The sequence below is a fragment of the Artemia sp. Qi Xiang Cuo genome, chromosome 13 (assembly GCF_049724085.1).
Source record: "Artemia sp. Qi Xiang Cuo chromosome 13, ASM4972408v1, whole genome shotgun sequence".
Taxonomy (NCBI): Eukaryota; Metazoa; Arthropoda; class Branchiopoda; order Anostraca; family Artemiidae; genus Artemia; species Artemia sp. Qi Xiang Cuo.
In genome coordinates this window covers 67,226,236-67,240,930 of record NC_142806.1, presented here as the reverse complement: position 1 = coordinate 67,240,930, position 14,695 = coordinate 67,226,236, and the positions used below count along the sequence as shown (strand labels likewise).

Here is a 14,695-nt window from a genome sequence, read left to right as displayed (position 1 = left end):
CATATCCTCCTGGGGCATAATTTACAACGTCTTACCCCGGGCCCCGGAGGGTTTGTCAACCACAGAGTTTTTATTATCTGATGTTTTACCTATGTTTAACAAATAGCTATCTAAAAATTTTTATTGGATGGGTTTGGGTGGAAAAGGCCTGGAGGGGGGCTAGTTGCCCTCTTATCTCTTTTGAATCTTAAAAAGTGAACTAGAACTTTCAATTTTAAATCAAATGAGCCCTCTTTGAAGTTTTTACGAGCATTCCTTTTAAAAGGACCATATATGCCCTTAGGGCATAACTTACAACGCCTGCCCCCTGGCCCTGGGGTTTGTGTCGACCCCAGGGTCTTTGTTATATAATCTTTGAACAATTTTTAACAAAATGACTATCTCAAATTTTTTATCGGATGTATTTGGGGAAAAAAAGAACGTTGTTCAACCCTTAAAAAGTTGAACAAGATCTTTCAAATTTAAAATCAAATTAGCCCAAAATCAAAGGGTTCCAAATTTGTGACAGTTGGGAAATATTTCTTACCAGATAGTTTCTTTAAAAGCCTGTTGCTGAGTTTTCGGTTAATATAGACAGTGGTTTGGTCTTTAGTAATTGTAGCTGTTGCTGTTACGAATAAGTACATTTTATATACAATAATTATGTGATATCCAATAAAAAATTAAAATGGTTTCGGTAGTTTACATGGCTTAATTACTCGTAATTACTCTGAATAAAAATATTATCGAACATACAAATTTATCTAAAACTTTATTAATTTCAAATTTCTCTCAAAACGAATTGAATTCCTTACTCGGATCCATGCTTTTTCGTTGAAATTAAAGCACCTACTTAAAGAATTTAATTCAGGCCTTAAATTTCCGATCCTGTTTTTTTTTCTAGATATATGCAAGGATAGTACATAAATAAAAAAGAAACACCTTCGCATGGTTTTTTATTATTATTTAGTATTCAATATTATCTTTAGATATATAGCTAAGAAAAGTATTAAACTATTCACAAATCACAAATACCATTGAAAAAGACAAATAGCAAACAAAGCATGAAGACACAAAAAAATGACAAAAGTATGAGTACATGTAGTGAAAATCTTCCACCACAAAAACAACAAAGGACAAGATCTCAACACAAAATGTTTCTTTTTCCTAATATTACACACCAGGGGTGCAATTATCTATGGGTCAGGGAGGAGGGGGGGGGGGTAAAGATATCTCCCAGATCTCGGCCCCCCACTCCTGACTCCAGTTTCAACCCCTATATAAAAAATTTAGTTTGTTCAAAAATGTTGTCAAAACTTGAAATAAGCCTGAATAATTCAAGTATCCAGAGAAATGGGTCAGTTTTCTTTAGTATATCTTTGCGTTTATGGTACTATATGGTTTATTTTTCAGTTTTCGCAGCCATTCTCACTTGAATTAGGAAAATTGGCTCCAACTTTACTCTCCCCCCCCCTGTCCCCCAATATAACGCCACTATTAGCCACAATTACTTTTTTGGGGTGAGCAGTATCTATTATGTAAAGAAAAAATTGATAACTCATTAATTATTGTAGAGAAAGAAATTCAAATCAAACAATTCAAATCATTTTTATATTATAGGTTCTTGATTTGCTAGGACTGCGCTACAAGTGCCTCGGAGTGATATTTCGCAAGCTTTTTAAATGGGAACCAAGTCGCCCAGCATCAAGCGTCCCTTCACAGACTGGTACAACATCAAGATCCAGGGCTACACAATTTACCAAACAACCAGAATCAGTAGCAATTAATTAAGTTTCCTATAACATTGAATTTCTTGATAATTACCTGCTATAACATTTCTCAACTTATTAATACATGAAGTAATGTGGTTTTATATTCTCAGGTGACCAAGAAAATCTTCAGATAATTTAGGAAAATATTAACACATGCCAAAGCAATACAAAATGCAGACAAACAAATCTCTAAGCCACCCTTACCCCATGCCCAACCAATTACCTGACGACGTTCTTGACTCTCTCCTGCTAAAGCAGGCTAGACGTGCTTAAAGGGCTTTAAAGGAAACACTAAGCATTACTCAATATGTAACTGACATGTTACACTTAGTGATTTCTTCCACAATTCTCAACCCATGGATTTAAGTCTATGGCATACAAGTCAAAAAGCAGACCTTCATTTGACATTAGAAAATTACCATTTTTACTACGATTACTTTTCTCTTTAGGTAGAAAACGTGACAAAAGGCATTGCTTTTCCTGTAACATTGCTGAAAATAGGACAGTGTGGACTGGTGGGTTCTTAAAAATTCACTTTTCAGATTTGAAGTAAATGCCAAAGGGAGATTGGCTTTAAGCCAAATACTTTGGTTTAAGCTGGCTTAATCTGGCCCATCACACATGTTTACATAAAATCTGTAAAAATGGAGCATTGATTATGATTAATGAATTATTAAATAAAAAAAACAAGTTTTTTAAACTGAAAGTAAAGAGCGACATTAAAACTTAAAACGAACAGAAATTATTCCGTATATGAAAGGGGCTGTCCCCTCCTCAACGCCTCGCTCTTTACACTAAATTTTTTGTTTGTTTTAAAGAATGAAGTTGTGAGACAGAGTCAAACTTTAGCGTAAAGAGCGAGGCGTTGAGGAGGGGCCCTTTTCATATGCGGAATAATTTCTGTTCGTTTTAGGTTTTAATGTCGTTCCTTACTTTCGGTTAAAATACTTGTTTTTTATTTAATTTCTGAACGTTTTTGAATTAATGCAGCTTTTATTTTCATAAAAATTTTACTTTTCTTTTGCTAAATGGATGTCTTTACAATTTAAGTTACGTAACTAACTTCTACATTCGTATATTTTTCTTCTGGCAAAAAATACAAAGTTGCAGATTTTTGCAGATATGAGCTGGAAACCTATGTAATAGGGTTTTCTGATACGCTGAATCTGACGGTGTGATTTTCATTAAAATTCTTTCACTTGTAGGGGACGTTTCCCCCCTCTTTAAAAAATCGAGTAAATTTTCTCAAGCTCGTAGCCTTTGATGAGTAATACTAAACTTAATAAAATTTATATATTTAGGATCACCATTATAAACACATTCTTTTAATACATTTATTGACATCAAAATTCTGTTTTTAAAAGTTTCGATTACTATTGAGCCGTATCGCTTGTTTTTTTATTGTTTTTTTTATTACGTATATGTTATTACGTATATGAGGGGGTTCTCCCTTAGTCAATACCACGCTCTTTACGTTAAAAGTAAAAAAAAATTTTGATTCACATACCCCTGAATCACAAAGGCCGTTTAATTAGAATAGATTGCTCTTTTGAAAGCACTAAAAAAAACTGTAGCGTAAAGAGTGAGGTATTGACTTTGGGGAGAACCCCCTCACATACGTTATAATTTCTGTTCGTTTTAAGTTCTAATATTCCTTCTTACATTTCAGTTGAAAAAACTTGTTTTTTTTATTTAATTTCTGATCGTTTTTTAAATAATGCTTGGAAATCCGGCGCCCCCTTCATAGAAATGTCCCTTACCCCAAAGAAAAATCCTCCACGGAAATATTCTCCAGAGTAACCCCCTCCTCTAGCCCCCCCCCCTCCAGAAAAAATGGTTGAATACTTCCCAATAACCAATAAATAATGCTGGCAAGTCCGGTGCCCCCTTCATGGCAATTTCCCTTCCCTCATGAAAACTTCCTTCATGAACAGATCCTCCAACATAACCACCGACCCACCCTTCCCTCCCACTACCGGAAAAAAACCCTCCTAAAAACTTCTGTATACTTCCCAATAACCAATACTATATGTTAACATTGGGTAAAGTTCATAACTTTTAGCCCTCCTTCTGGGAACTTCGGGGGATTAAGTCATCCTAAAAGACATATTTATCATATTTTCGACCATGCTGAACAAAATGGCTATCTCAAAATTTTGATCGGGTGACTTTGGAAAAAACATAAGCGTGGGAAGGGGCCTAGTTGCCCTCCATTTTTTTGGTCACTTAAAAAAGGCACTAAAACTTTTAATTTCCGTTCCAATGAGCCCTCCCACGATATTCTAGGACCTCTGGGTCGATACGATCACCCCTGGGGGAAAAAAAAAAATCCAACAAACAAACAAACAAATACACACGCCGCCGTTATCTGTCTTCTTGCAAAAAAATGTAACAGTCTAAAGTGTCGTAGATAGTATCATAAAACCTATAAGTTCTGGTTCTCTAATATGTCGACTATGACGATGAGATTTTCAATCGTTGTCGATAGCATTTAGGGTGTATGTCACTCCGTTTTTTAACTTCAGCCGACTTTTTTCAGTCGCGGCACTTTTGATGGGTAGAACTAAACTTGATGAAAATTATATATTTGAAATCAGCATTAAAATTTGATTCTTTTAATATATCTATTGGTATCAAAAACCCGTTTTCTAGAGTTTCGGTTACCATTGAGCCGGGTCGCTCCTTACTTACAGTTCGTTACCACGAACTGTTTGATATATAGGTGACCAAATCATAGATATCTTTGCTTTCTTTTGTTAAGTGGGTTCGATTACTGAAAGCCAATGTGAAACAATATTAAAATGGGGAAGAGTATAATTTTCTGGAGAATGCTCTTTTTTGGATGAGAAAATGTCAATAGCAAAGCTTGTTGCGAGTAAATGTTTCGAGTAGTTCTTAGAATTTGTAGCTTTTCGAATTGTATATGTCCATTGCCAGTGTTGTCATGCCAAAGAAGAAGAAAACGTTACCAAAACGCTGTTCATACGTAAGTTCTAAATGTTTAGCATTGCTTTAGAACAAGTGTGATGCCTATTGTCTCAGCAGGTTCATTCCTGGGACATAAAATACTAAATAGCATCTATTAATAATTGAAGGAGGAAAAGAAATTTTTCACTACAAAAAAGGGGTAAATGGAAAAAGTACTTTACGCGTGTTAAAATGGTAACGTGGCTTTTCTACAGCAGGGCATCATTTTTTTGGCACATACTTTGAAATTACAACACATGGACATGCAAAAAAAAGTATTAGTGCATTAAGTGTTAGGCCACGCCAACAATAAGCCTGTTCAGTAAGATTGGACGAGCTGGAAGCTCAATAGGTGACACTTTTACAAATCCATCAATAAAAACTTTCGATTTCGATAAGTCAGACTCTTAAACTTTAACAAATCAGGATAGGAAAATTCGAAATGATCATAATACACTAGGTTTTCTCCAAGCTCAAAGTAAATTTTCATTTCTATTTTTTGTCATGAATGTGGCTTGATTTTTACGAAAACAAGATGGCTGTATTTTGCAAGTTGACTGCAATAAAAGTAAAAAAACAAATTCAACGTTTATTGCATGCAGAAATTTGCTATACAACTCGAAAAATATGCCAAAGGATGGTGGTACTCACTACACTCACTGCAACTCACTTCAAGCAACTCACTGCAAAAATTACATCGGGATTTTGGATTTCGCATCGATGACAGCTATCCATTAATACAAAGAAAATGTCTAGGTCAAAATTATTCGTGAAAAACCATACAGGTCGAAGCATTAAATAAGCTAAAGTTTCTTTTAGTTGAAAAAATGGTTAGTCTTTCTTTCTGTTTAAGGACCAAGTTAAGACTTCGTTGTATTTTTGATTTCAAAAGTGGGTAAAAAAAGAGATTATATGTTAACAAGGAGAAAGACTATCTCTTCATAAATATGCGATTTCATCAAGCAGTGCCTGGGCAGTTACTGAATCAGCAGCAAGAGCAACGATTTCATCCACATAAGTAGTAATGCAACAGTTGATACTGAACAAGATATTGAACGAGATCGTATAAAGAAATCAAAACAGGTTATATTCCAACCAAAAGGGTGTACTATTACAGATAGCACGTTAATTATTGACAGAATTATGCAAATGAGATACCTTTTGCTACCTGTATCTATGTAGGTCAATGACCCAAATAATGGTGTTCGTCCAGTATAGCAAAAAGTTAAAGTGGTCCGAAGGATCTTAAATCAGGTTATGAATATCCAGATAAAACCATATGACAATAACTTGAATAATTTTTTTTTATTTCGAGTGAATGAATCCAATATAGGTTTGAAATTTTAATCGCTTATCAACAAAAAGTAAATCTGAGGGAGTGGTGACTCCCACTCCACATCATGCAAATGTCAGAATAGGATTAGCATATATTCATCCTTCACAAGTTGATTGCTTAGATTGACCTAACTTCACTTCTTGGCTGTGGTTACTATAATATACAAGTACCAAGTGAGAAGTTTAGGCAATATAAATTATTGTTTAGTATTGGAGTATGCATAAAGTTGAAACTAATAAGGTCGTAGGCGCCGAGAAAAGAATCTTAATTTAGAAATTCAGAACAATCCTTAGAAATCAAGTAGTGAGGTGGTTATGGATTTGACGACGCTCATAGTGGGTATACTATTGGAGCTATTACAAATTTTTCTTACAAAACGCCGTATAAATTTTAAGCAATGAAACGGCAGCAATTCGTCATCCCTGCCCCAAGCTCCAAGGGCCCCAATAACCCTCCCCGAGGTTTTCGGACCCTCTCTCATTTTATTTTTTTAAGTTTAATTTTTGGACATTTTTTTTAACTTTCATTTTTATATTTTTCTTATATCATAAAAAATTCCAACTTTTTTTACATGTCTTAAAACGACATGAAATATAGTTAAAATAAAAATTTACATTTAATATTTTAGAAATAAAAAATTATAATTATATAGATATGTTAGTAGTGATTTTTACTATTAGAAAAATAATGTTTGTGGTAACACTTTTCTTTTTTTTACTTAGAATCTTTTTGGACAAGAAAATTTTTCAACTTTAATTTTTTTTTTATTTATTCGGCTGTACAATTGATACTTTATGGCTACTCATCGACACTACGCAACTGCCCCATCGGTGCTCTATCGATGGTTATCGGCTCTACCTAGTTTATTGTATGCATTAACTCAGTAATTTTCGTAAATTGGAAGGATAAAAACTTGTATCATATTTTAAAAAAAAGTGAAAATGAAATATTCAAAGAAAGCGTGAGTACATGATGAAATCATCGTTGAATGCTGACAATGACAAATATCTGAACTGTGAAACAAGTACTAGTGGGAATCTCATTGGAAATGTATGCTTGCGTTGTCATGACAGTGAGAGACTAAATTTCTTTGGACTTCCGAAACCATTCAAATCTTATGATGGTGGATATGCGAGAGTGAGATATTTGGAGAACGTATCACTCAAAGAGAATGCCAACACAAAAATAATAGTTGATGAAGATAGGCATCTTCTTGCTAATAGTTCTGGTAGCACGTTACCTGTTGATTGATCATGTTGCCATCCTTCTTGTGTTAGTATTCAAATGAAAGCAAAAACAAAAAGGAAAGGCCAACCGCTGCACTAATATCATAAACCCTATCTTGTCTACGTGCCAGAACTATTACCTGTGTAAAAATAATGTGATAATAGACAGTGAAATTCCTGGCAAAATAAAAAATGCATTGGCAGACAATATCACTAATGAATAGAAAGATGAAATGATGGAAAATAAAGCGCATGTGAACATTATTACTACCATTGATCATATACCAAAATATATAGTAAATGAAGACACTAATACCTAGGGCGAAACGCATATTGAAGGCACAGTAGCTGACACCACAGTAAAAATTGTGTATGACTCAAAATCGATTAATGACTATTCTACTGATTATGAACTAAGAGAAGAGAGTAGCTACACTATCAAGAGAGAACATGATCAAAAGATTTTATGGACAGATTCAAAATGTCCAATGTTGTTGAATGATATTAATAATCTGTAATAATATACGTAACATATCTTTATTTTAATATTCTAAATGTTGTTATTTAAATAAAAATACACAGGCATAGTAAGAGAGAGACAAAAACATATACAAACACACGGATTCAGATATACAAATAGACAAAGACAGGCACTGGTACAAGCAATCATCTGCCCAGACACACTTGCGCAGAAAGTGAGAAAGACAAAACCAAATTCAAAAACACAATTTCAGACATACAAAGTATCAAAGACAGACACTGGGACAAGCAAACACCCATCCAGACACACGGGTACAGAGAGTGAGAGAGACAAAAACGCATACAAACACATAGATTCAGACATGCAAACCGACAGAGAAAGGCACTTTTCCAAGCCACGCTAGGTGAACCTATGTGAACCTAAGTGAACCTAACTTGAATGAAGTTATTTGAAAAAAATGGGGATTGTAGGATGGCTGCAGGTACCCGGGTTCAGGTTGTCTGTTTGTATATCTGAATCCGCGTGTTTTATACGTTTTATCCCTCTTACTCTCTGTGCCTGTGTGCCTGGATGGGTGTTTGATTGTCTTAGTGTCTGTATTTGTTGGTTGGTATGTCTGTATCTCTTTATTTATATGTTTTTTGTCTCTCTAACTTCACGTGCCTGTGTGTTCGGGCGGGTGTTTGCTCATCCCAGTGTTTGTCTTTGTCTATTTGAATGTCTAAATTTTTGTGTTTGTATGTGTTTCCTCTCTCTCACTCTCTGTGCTTGAGTGTATGGGCGAGTGTTTGCTTGTCCCAGTGTATGTCTTTGTCTATTTGTATATCTGGGTGGGTGTTTGTGTTTGTTGCTGTCGGTTTTTATGTCTGAATCTGTTTCTTGTATGTTTTTTTGTCCATCTCACTCTCTGTGCCTGCGTATCTGGACCAGTGTTTGCTTGTACCAGCACCTGTCTTTGTCTGTTTGAATGTATGAATCTGTGTGTTTGTATGTGTTTTTGTCTCTCTCGCTCTCTGTGCCTGTGTGTCTGGGTGGGTGTTTGCTTGTCCCAGTGTCTGGCTTTGTCTGTCTCTTTGACATGATAATGGTAATAAGCTTAGCTAAGCTATGGGTGTCAGGTATTGTGTTATCTTGGAACTTTTAGGGAAGCTTATTACCATTATCATGTATAAGAGTCGGGTTGGCCTCAGAGAATATATTGCCTGTTTCTATATCTGAATATGTGTGTTTTTATTTATTTTTGTCTCTCTAACTGTCTTTGACTCTATGGCTGGGCTGGTGTTTGCTTGTCTCAGTGTCTGTCATTGTCTGTTTGTATGGCTGAATCTATGTGTTTTTATGTGTTTTTGTCTCTCTCACTCCCTAAGCCTGTGTGTCGTTTCGGGGGTTTGCTTGTCCCAGTGCCTGTCTTTATCGGTTTGCAAGTCTGAATCTATGTGTTTGTATGCTGAATCTTGTGATTTTGGATACATTTTTGATTCTAGATGATGATTTTCTAGAGTTATCTCTTCAAAGGAAAAAATTTTCTCAAAGAAAACTTAACGACCCAATGAGAAATTATTCTCCTTCTTTGGACTATTGTATACAACTTTTACGATGAGGGTCAAATGCATTTACTCAATTTCTTGATATAATAGTTGAAACAAAACAAAAGGATATTGTTGATTTGCTTCTGAATACTACCTTAGAAATTTAAGACTCTCTCCAAATTAGACCAATAAATCGTGAATTTAGAATATCCTGTTCAAACAGGTTTTGTGATGGCACTCGATTACTCTTCTCTTTCTCTCTAGAACATTCTCTTTATTGATCATAGATCAGTTTCATTTTGGCTGCGAGAGAGTTAACACTAGTAAAAATGTTCAATACATATTCACTATGCATGTGTACACTGAGAAGCTGGTTGTCATGTGAGAATGGTACAATTTATGACGAGTATGATGAAAAGTATAGATTATGCAATCCGTGTAAATTGCATAAAGTATATGCAGTACAAATTAAAGATTGTAATTCTTGTCTTGAAGAGGTGCGTGACTTTTATCTTAGAGGACACTTGTGCTCCAGTTGTCACTATGATAAATGTGATGGTTGGGAGAATACCTATCCTGGTATCTTTTTGAAAAAACCCTAGACCATATTTTAGTTTTTTACTAAGAGACTGGTATCGTCGTGGTTTTAAATTGTTTTGGAAGGAAGAATCAGGTCTATGATTCAACTGTTGTAGAAACAAGAGAATTTGGTTTCTAGGTCATCGTTATGAAGACAATGGTTACAATAATTATGAATCTACATATTTGTATTTGGCTGTTACAGAATGCGATTCACCATTTGAAAACACTCTATATAATATTGTGTCAAATAAGTAAATTGAAAGACTTGAATTCACGATATGAATGAAAATAGTAACATTGACAACACAAACAGATACAATAAGAGTGAAGTTACACTGTACTGTAGAAAATGTGACCCTGACTTTGTAGCACATCAAGATCAATATACAGTGAATTCAGATGATCTACCACCATTAGTTCTTGACAGTTACCTATACGTTGAATAAGAAATTCAAAAGGAGAAAAAAGTCATTTTTATGTGTGTATACATTTTTTATATTATTAAACAAATTTACATACGTTTATAGAACATTTTATTTATAGGGAACTAAAATCAATATTATACAGGCATGAAAGAATATTGTCCACTAGGAAGTCATTCAGGCGAGGGTTGTCTACGTAAATGCTTAGAAAATTGTTGTAAGTATAGCCACGACATCTGAAAACAAAATATAGTAGTGCATGAAAACCACAACTTTTAGTCATTTCCTACACTCTCTTTTAGTTTTGAATAATAGTTTTCCCATTGCTTTCAATAAATTTGTTGATGTTTGGGATGTAGAATTTAAATTTTAGACCTAAAGGATAAAAATATTCTATATTCCTTGCTGTTTGAAAGATGCAGAGCCAATGTTCTGTCTTTACGCTCGATGGTCTGCAATAGACAATGATAATGGTATTAATAAAACTTTAAATTTTTTCAAGGCAGTCCGATGGTATGCAATAGGATTTGTATTTGAATATGCATGGATAAATATTAAATACGCTTATTATTTGATTTGTGTTCATGGTGCGAGGTTTAGTAAAATACTGCCTACGGGAGTGATTTACAAATAAGTTACACGTTTATTTAATTAGATTAATGCAATACTCTCAGCTAATGATTCGGTAAATGTGTACTCTAAACATAAACTCCTTGTTCGTACGATACTCATATATTGATTGCCAGACAAGTCCAGTACAATGGTACCATGAGTTTTAGGAAACATTGTATCAATTACCATTTTGAAATAGTAGTGAATCTCGATCTAAGGATTGCATTGTCAGCTCATCCTATAAGATTTATCAAAAGAAAAATTGTAGAGTGGGATTCCATTTACCTTAAACACAAAAAATGAAAGTTCAAACATTTCAAATTTATGTGGGCAATTTTTCCAGGATCCTATGGCACTAGCACTTTTTACAAATTCCAATGCAAATTTTAATGAAATTTAACCATTGATAAATGAAGAGTCGGTGAAGGTGCGTTAAGCCGTGGCAATGTGACGCTGATTGGTGATTGTATAGGCTGATTGCTGATTGGTAATCCTTTCGTAAAAAAATTAAATTGAGCAAGCCTAAATTTTATATCCACTTTAATATTTGGTGGTAGCAATTGTGCATATTAAATATCTCATGATTTATTTTCCCAACTAATTTTAATGCCCTAGTTGTCGCAATTTTAAGTGTTTCTGTACTATCAGTACCTGTAATATATTCAAATCCATTGAATGAACTCCTCAATTACATGTATGGCTTTGGTGTCATCAACATTAACTGTATATAGCTCGTATAATTAGAGAGATTTTTGCTATTGCTCACCAATGTTCCATTTATGTAGACACTGACTCTTAGAAATAAATTATGCAATATACAATTTTCGTAGGATATTCAATCGGTAGAATTGGCATTGTATTTTCAGATTTCTTGAATAGATTTAAAAATGTAGTGATTGAAGTATGGGAATCCTTGTTTGGTAGATATGCCATTGTTCAGTCTAGGAAAAGGTATTATTTTGACCTAATAGTTTTCTTCCTTGGTTTCTTCTTCTTTTTCTTTGACAAGAGTGATGACTTTCTTTTCTTATCTAAGTAGAGACTGAAGAGATGATGCAGTGTTTCTTGAGCTTTTAAAACCTTTTCCATTGTGTCGAGATTTCAATCACTCGTGAAGGGTTCGATTACCGGACCTGAGATTGTCCGAAACACTTTTTGTAAAATCCTTGCCAGAGCCCCAATCGTGTAGTGCAGATGATGCAAAATCTGCTGTAGCCGGTAAAATATAAATTGTAGCCAAGGGTAGTGGAGAGCAAAACAGCTTAGCAAACCAATTGCCAATGCCATAGCCTGACATTGATGAGCGACCTTTGTAATAGTCCTTTAAATGACCCATTTGTCTTGGACCAACAGTAGCACATAGCAATCAATATCAGGACAAATGAATGCCATTTTCTATTTTGTTATTGAACGACGGGTTAAAATGACATGTAATCACTGCCCAACCTTTTGTTATTGCTTAAGGTTCACCGAATTTAGTTCTTGTTGTTAACTGACAGAAATCCAAATAGGAAGTTTTTACAGGGATATAATGAAGATGATTATATTGTAATGACGAATGTGATCTTGACTGGTTTTTCGTTCAAGAAAATGTAAGAGGGGAAAATTACTGTTAACAACTCTGGATGTTTCAACGAATGAAGCGTAAAGAAATACACAGCTGTCCGAGAAGAAAGCAGGCCGATAGTCATCGAACATGACACGATCCATGCCACTAGTGCTTCCAGCACTTTTACTATTGAATAAATTCTCTTTAAAACCAAGAACATCTCTCAGATTATCATTGAGAATAACCATTTCATTGTCAATGGGTGGACAAATGTAGATCTTGCCCTCTTTCATTGAATAGTTGAATTGAAAGGCTCCATACTTACGAGCATAAATTCTTCTATTGATAGCACGACACAAATCATTCATACTACCAAATTCCTCGTAGGATAATGTGAAGAAAAGATATTCAAACGAATTCATATTTTCTATCTGATGATCACTAACGATCGGCCAATCATGTGGTCTAATTTTTTTTTTATAAAATTCATGATCTTTTCTCAGGATATCATATGTATTCTTGAGAATACAATCAACAAGAGCAACTTCATATTCACCATTGAATTTAATGGTGTGAGAGAATTTTCTTCAAAAATCAATTGTTTTATTCAAATCTTTTTAGAGTGGATCAGATACATTGGGCATGAATGCAACATAGAAATCATTGGGCATTGTTAATATCTTCAACTACTACCCAAGGATCAAAATCATATTTGTATCCTAGTCAATGAACAAGCAACTGTCTCTTGCCTTAGTGTGTATGACTCTTTAATATCTTCTTAATTTGATAGATTTCACTATTATTTCTAACTTTTTGTAATTCATAATCATGAAAAACACCAAGAACTCATCATCTTTAGGGTCTTGTAGACAAATTTTTATGGGTTCAGTGTCTAGGATTATTGACACTTTAAAAAGCCCAGTGGACCATAAGTAATTCCCCCTTTCAAAAAGATTAGTTGTTCTATTATTTCGAACAGTATCACCAGGATTGAGTTTTTCTTCAAAACCTTTTCACTAGAACTAGAATATTGTTTAAGAAAATTATCAAGTTTATTATAATCTACTCGATGAAATTCCTGAGAGCTAATATTGGACAGAGGTCACTGGGAACGTTGATTATTAATTTGCATGATTTTATCTAAACCTTGAATAAAAGCAGCTTATTTTTCAATGTACAATATCTTGATATTAAAAGTCAAATAGTTCCTATAAATCGTTTGGCCAATGCATACTTTATTGGACTATCATTATGATAGAGCATTGTATTATATTTCAATAATACCTTTTCTACATGTAGATTAACATATTCACTATCACGATCAGTTTGAATTTCTCTCTAACGATATTGTAACGGAATACTTTCTATAGCCTTAGGACATTCAGCACCTCTCTTTTTTCGCAATGGAATAGCATATGCATAGCGACTAAAGACGCTGATTGCAAGTGGGATATATTCGTAGGGTGTATTGTGACACCTTTGAATCTCATATAGAGTTAAAAGACCTGCTTGCATTATATAAAGTGGTAAAAGGCTTTAGTTTTTCGAAAAAGATTACCGCAACCCCTATGATTTCAATGTTGAGTAACATGGTTGATTTTGTAGATACTCGTTCGTACTTTTGGTGCCAATACCAGTGACCTTAAAAAGTGTGGTGGGGGAGCTTAGACTTCCTACTACAGCACTATTTTCATATACATGTTTTAAAACTACAACCATTTTGAACGCAAACACGTAGTGTAATGTCCGCTATCCTTTTGCATATTAATTACTGCTGATGTTGATGGTGGTGATGATTTGATAATTAATACGTCTTCGCTTTTATTTCGCAGACACCACCATTGGTGTCATCAAACCGACATTGCTTCTACTGCTACAAGGTGTGCTAATATTTCCCAAGATTAATTTAAAATCTTCTTCTTCTTCTTTTAATGGAGGTGTTAGAGGACTAGTAGTACTATGTTCCTTTAATTTCTTTAGGATTTGCTTATTGGAAATAAGACTTATCGGGAAGTTTAATGTATTTAAAAAGTTGTATAGATAATTGTCAAATGATAAAAGTCCTTTACAATTTGTAACCATATCATAAATTAAATAAATTAGATTATAGGTTTTCTCTTGAATTATAATTCGTTTTCAATTACCATCAACTTGATTGCGATCTTGACCACTTTCCAACATGAGACATGTTAAGGACTCTTTTAATTTGTTCACGATATGAGTGCTACAATAGGTTTCCA

At 34.2% G+C, this 14,695-nt stretch overlaps 1 protein-coding gene across 1 annotated transcript in view; it reads left to right on the top strand.

The window, feature by feature from the left end:
* The window catches only part of LOC148945575 (G protein-coupled receptor Mth-like), an 87,543-nt gene extending 85,186 nt beyond the window's left edge, over positions 1-2,357 (top strand). Inside the window, exon 8 of the mRNA XM_089099087.1 lies at positions 2,294-2,357. Within this exon, the coding sequence (XP_088955213.1) occupies positions 2,294-2,357 (64 nt within the window). The remainder of the gene's footprint in view (positions 1-2,293) is intronic.
* Positions 2,358-14,695: the final 12,338 nt, after the last annotated feature.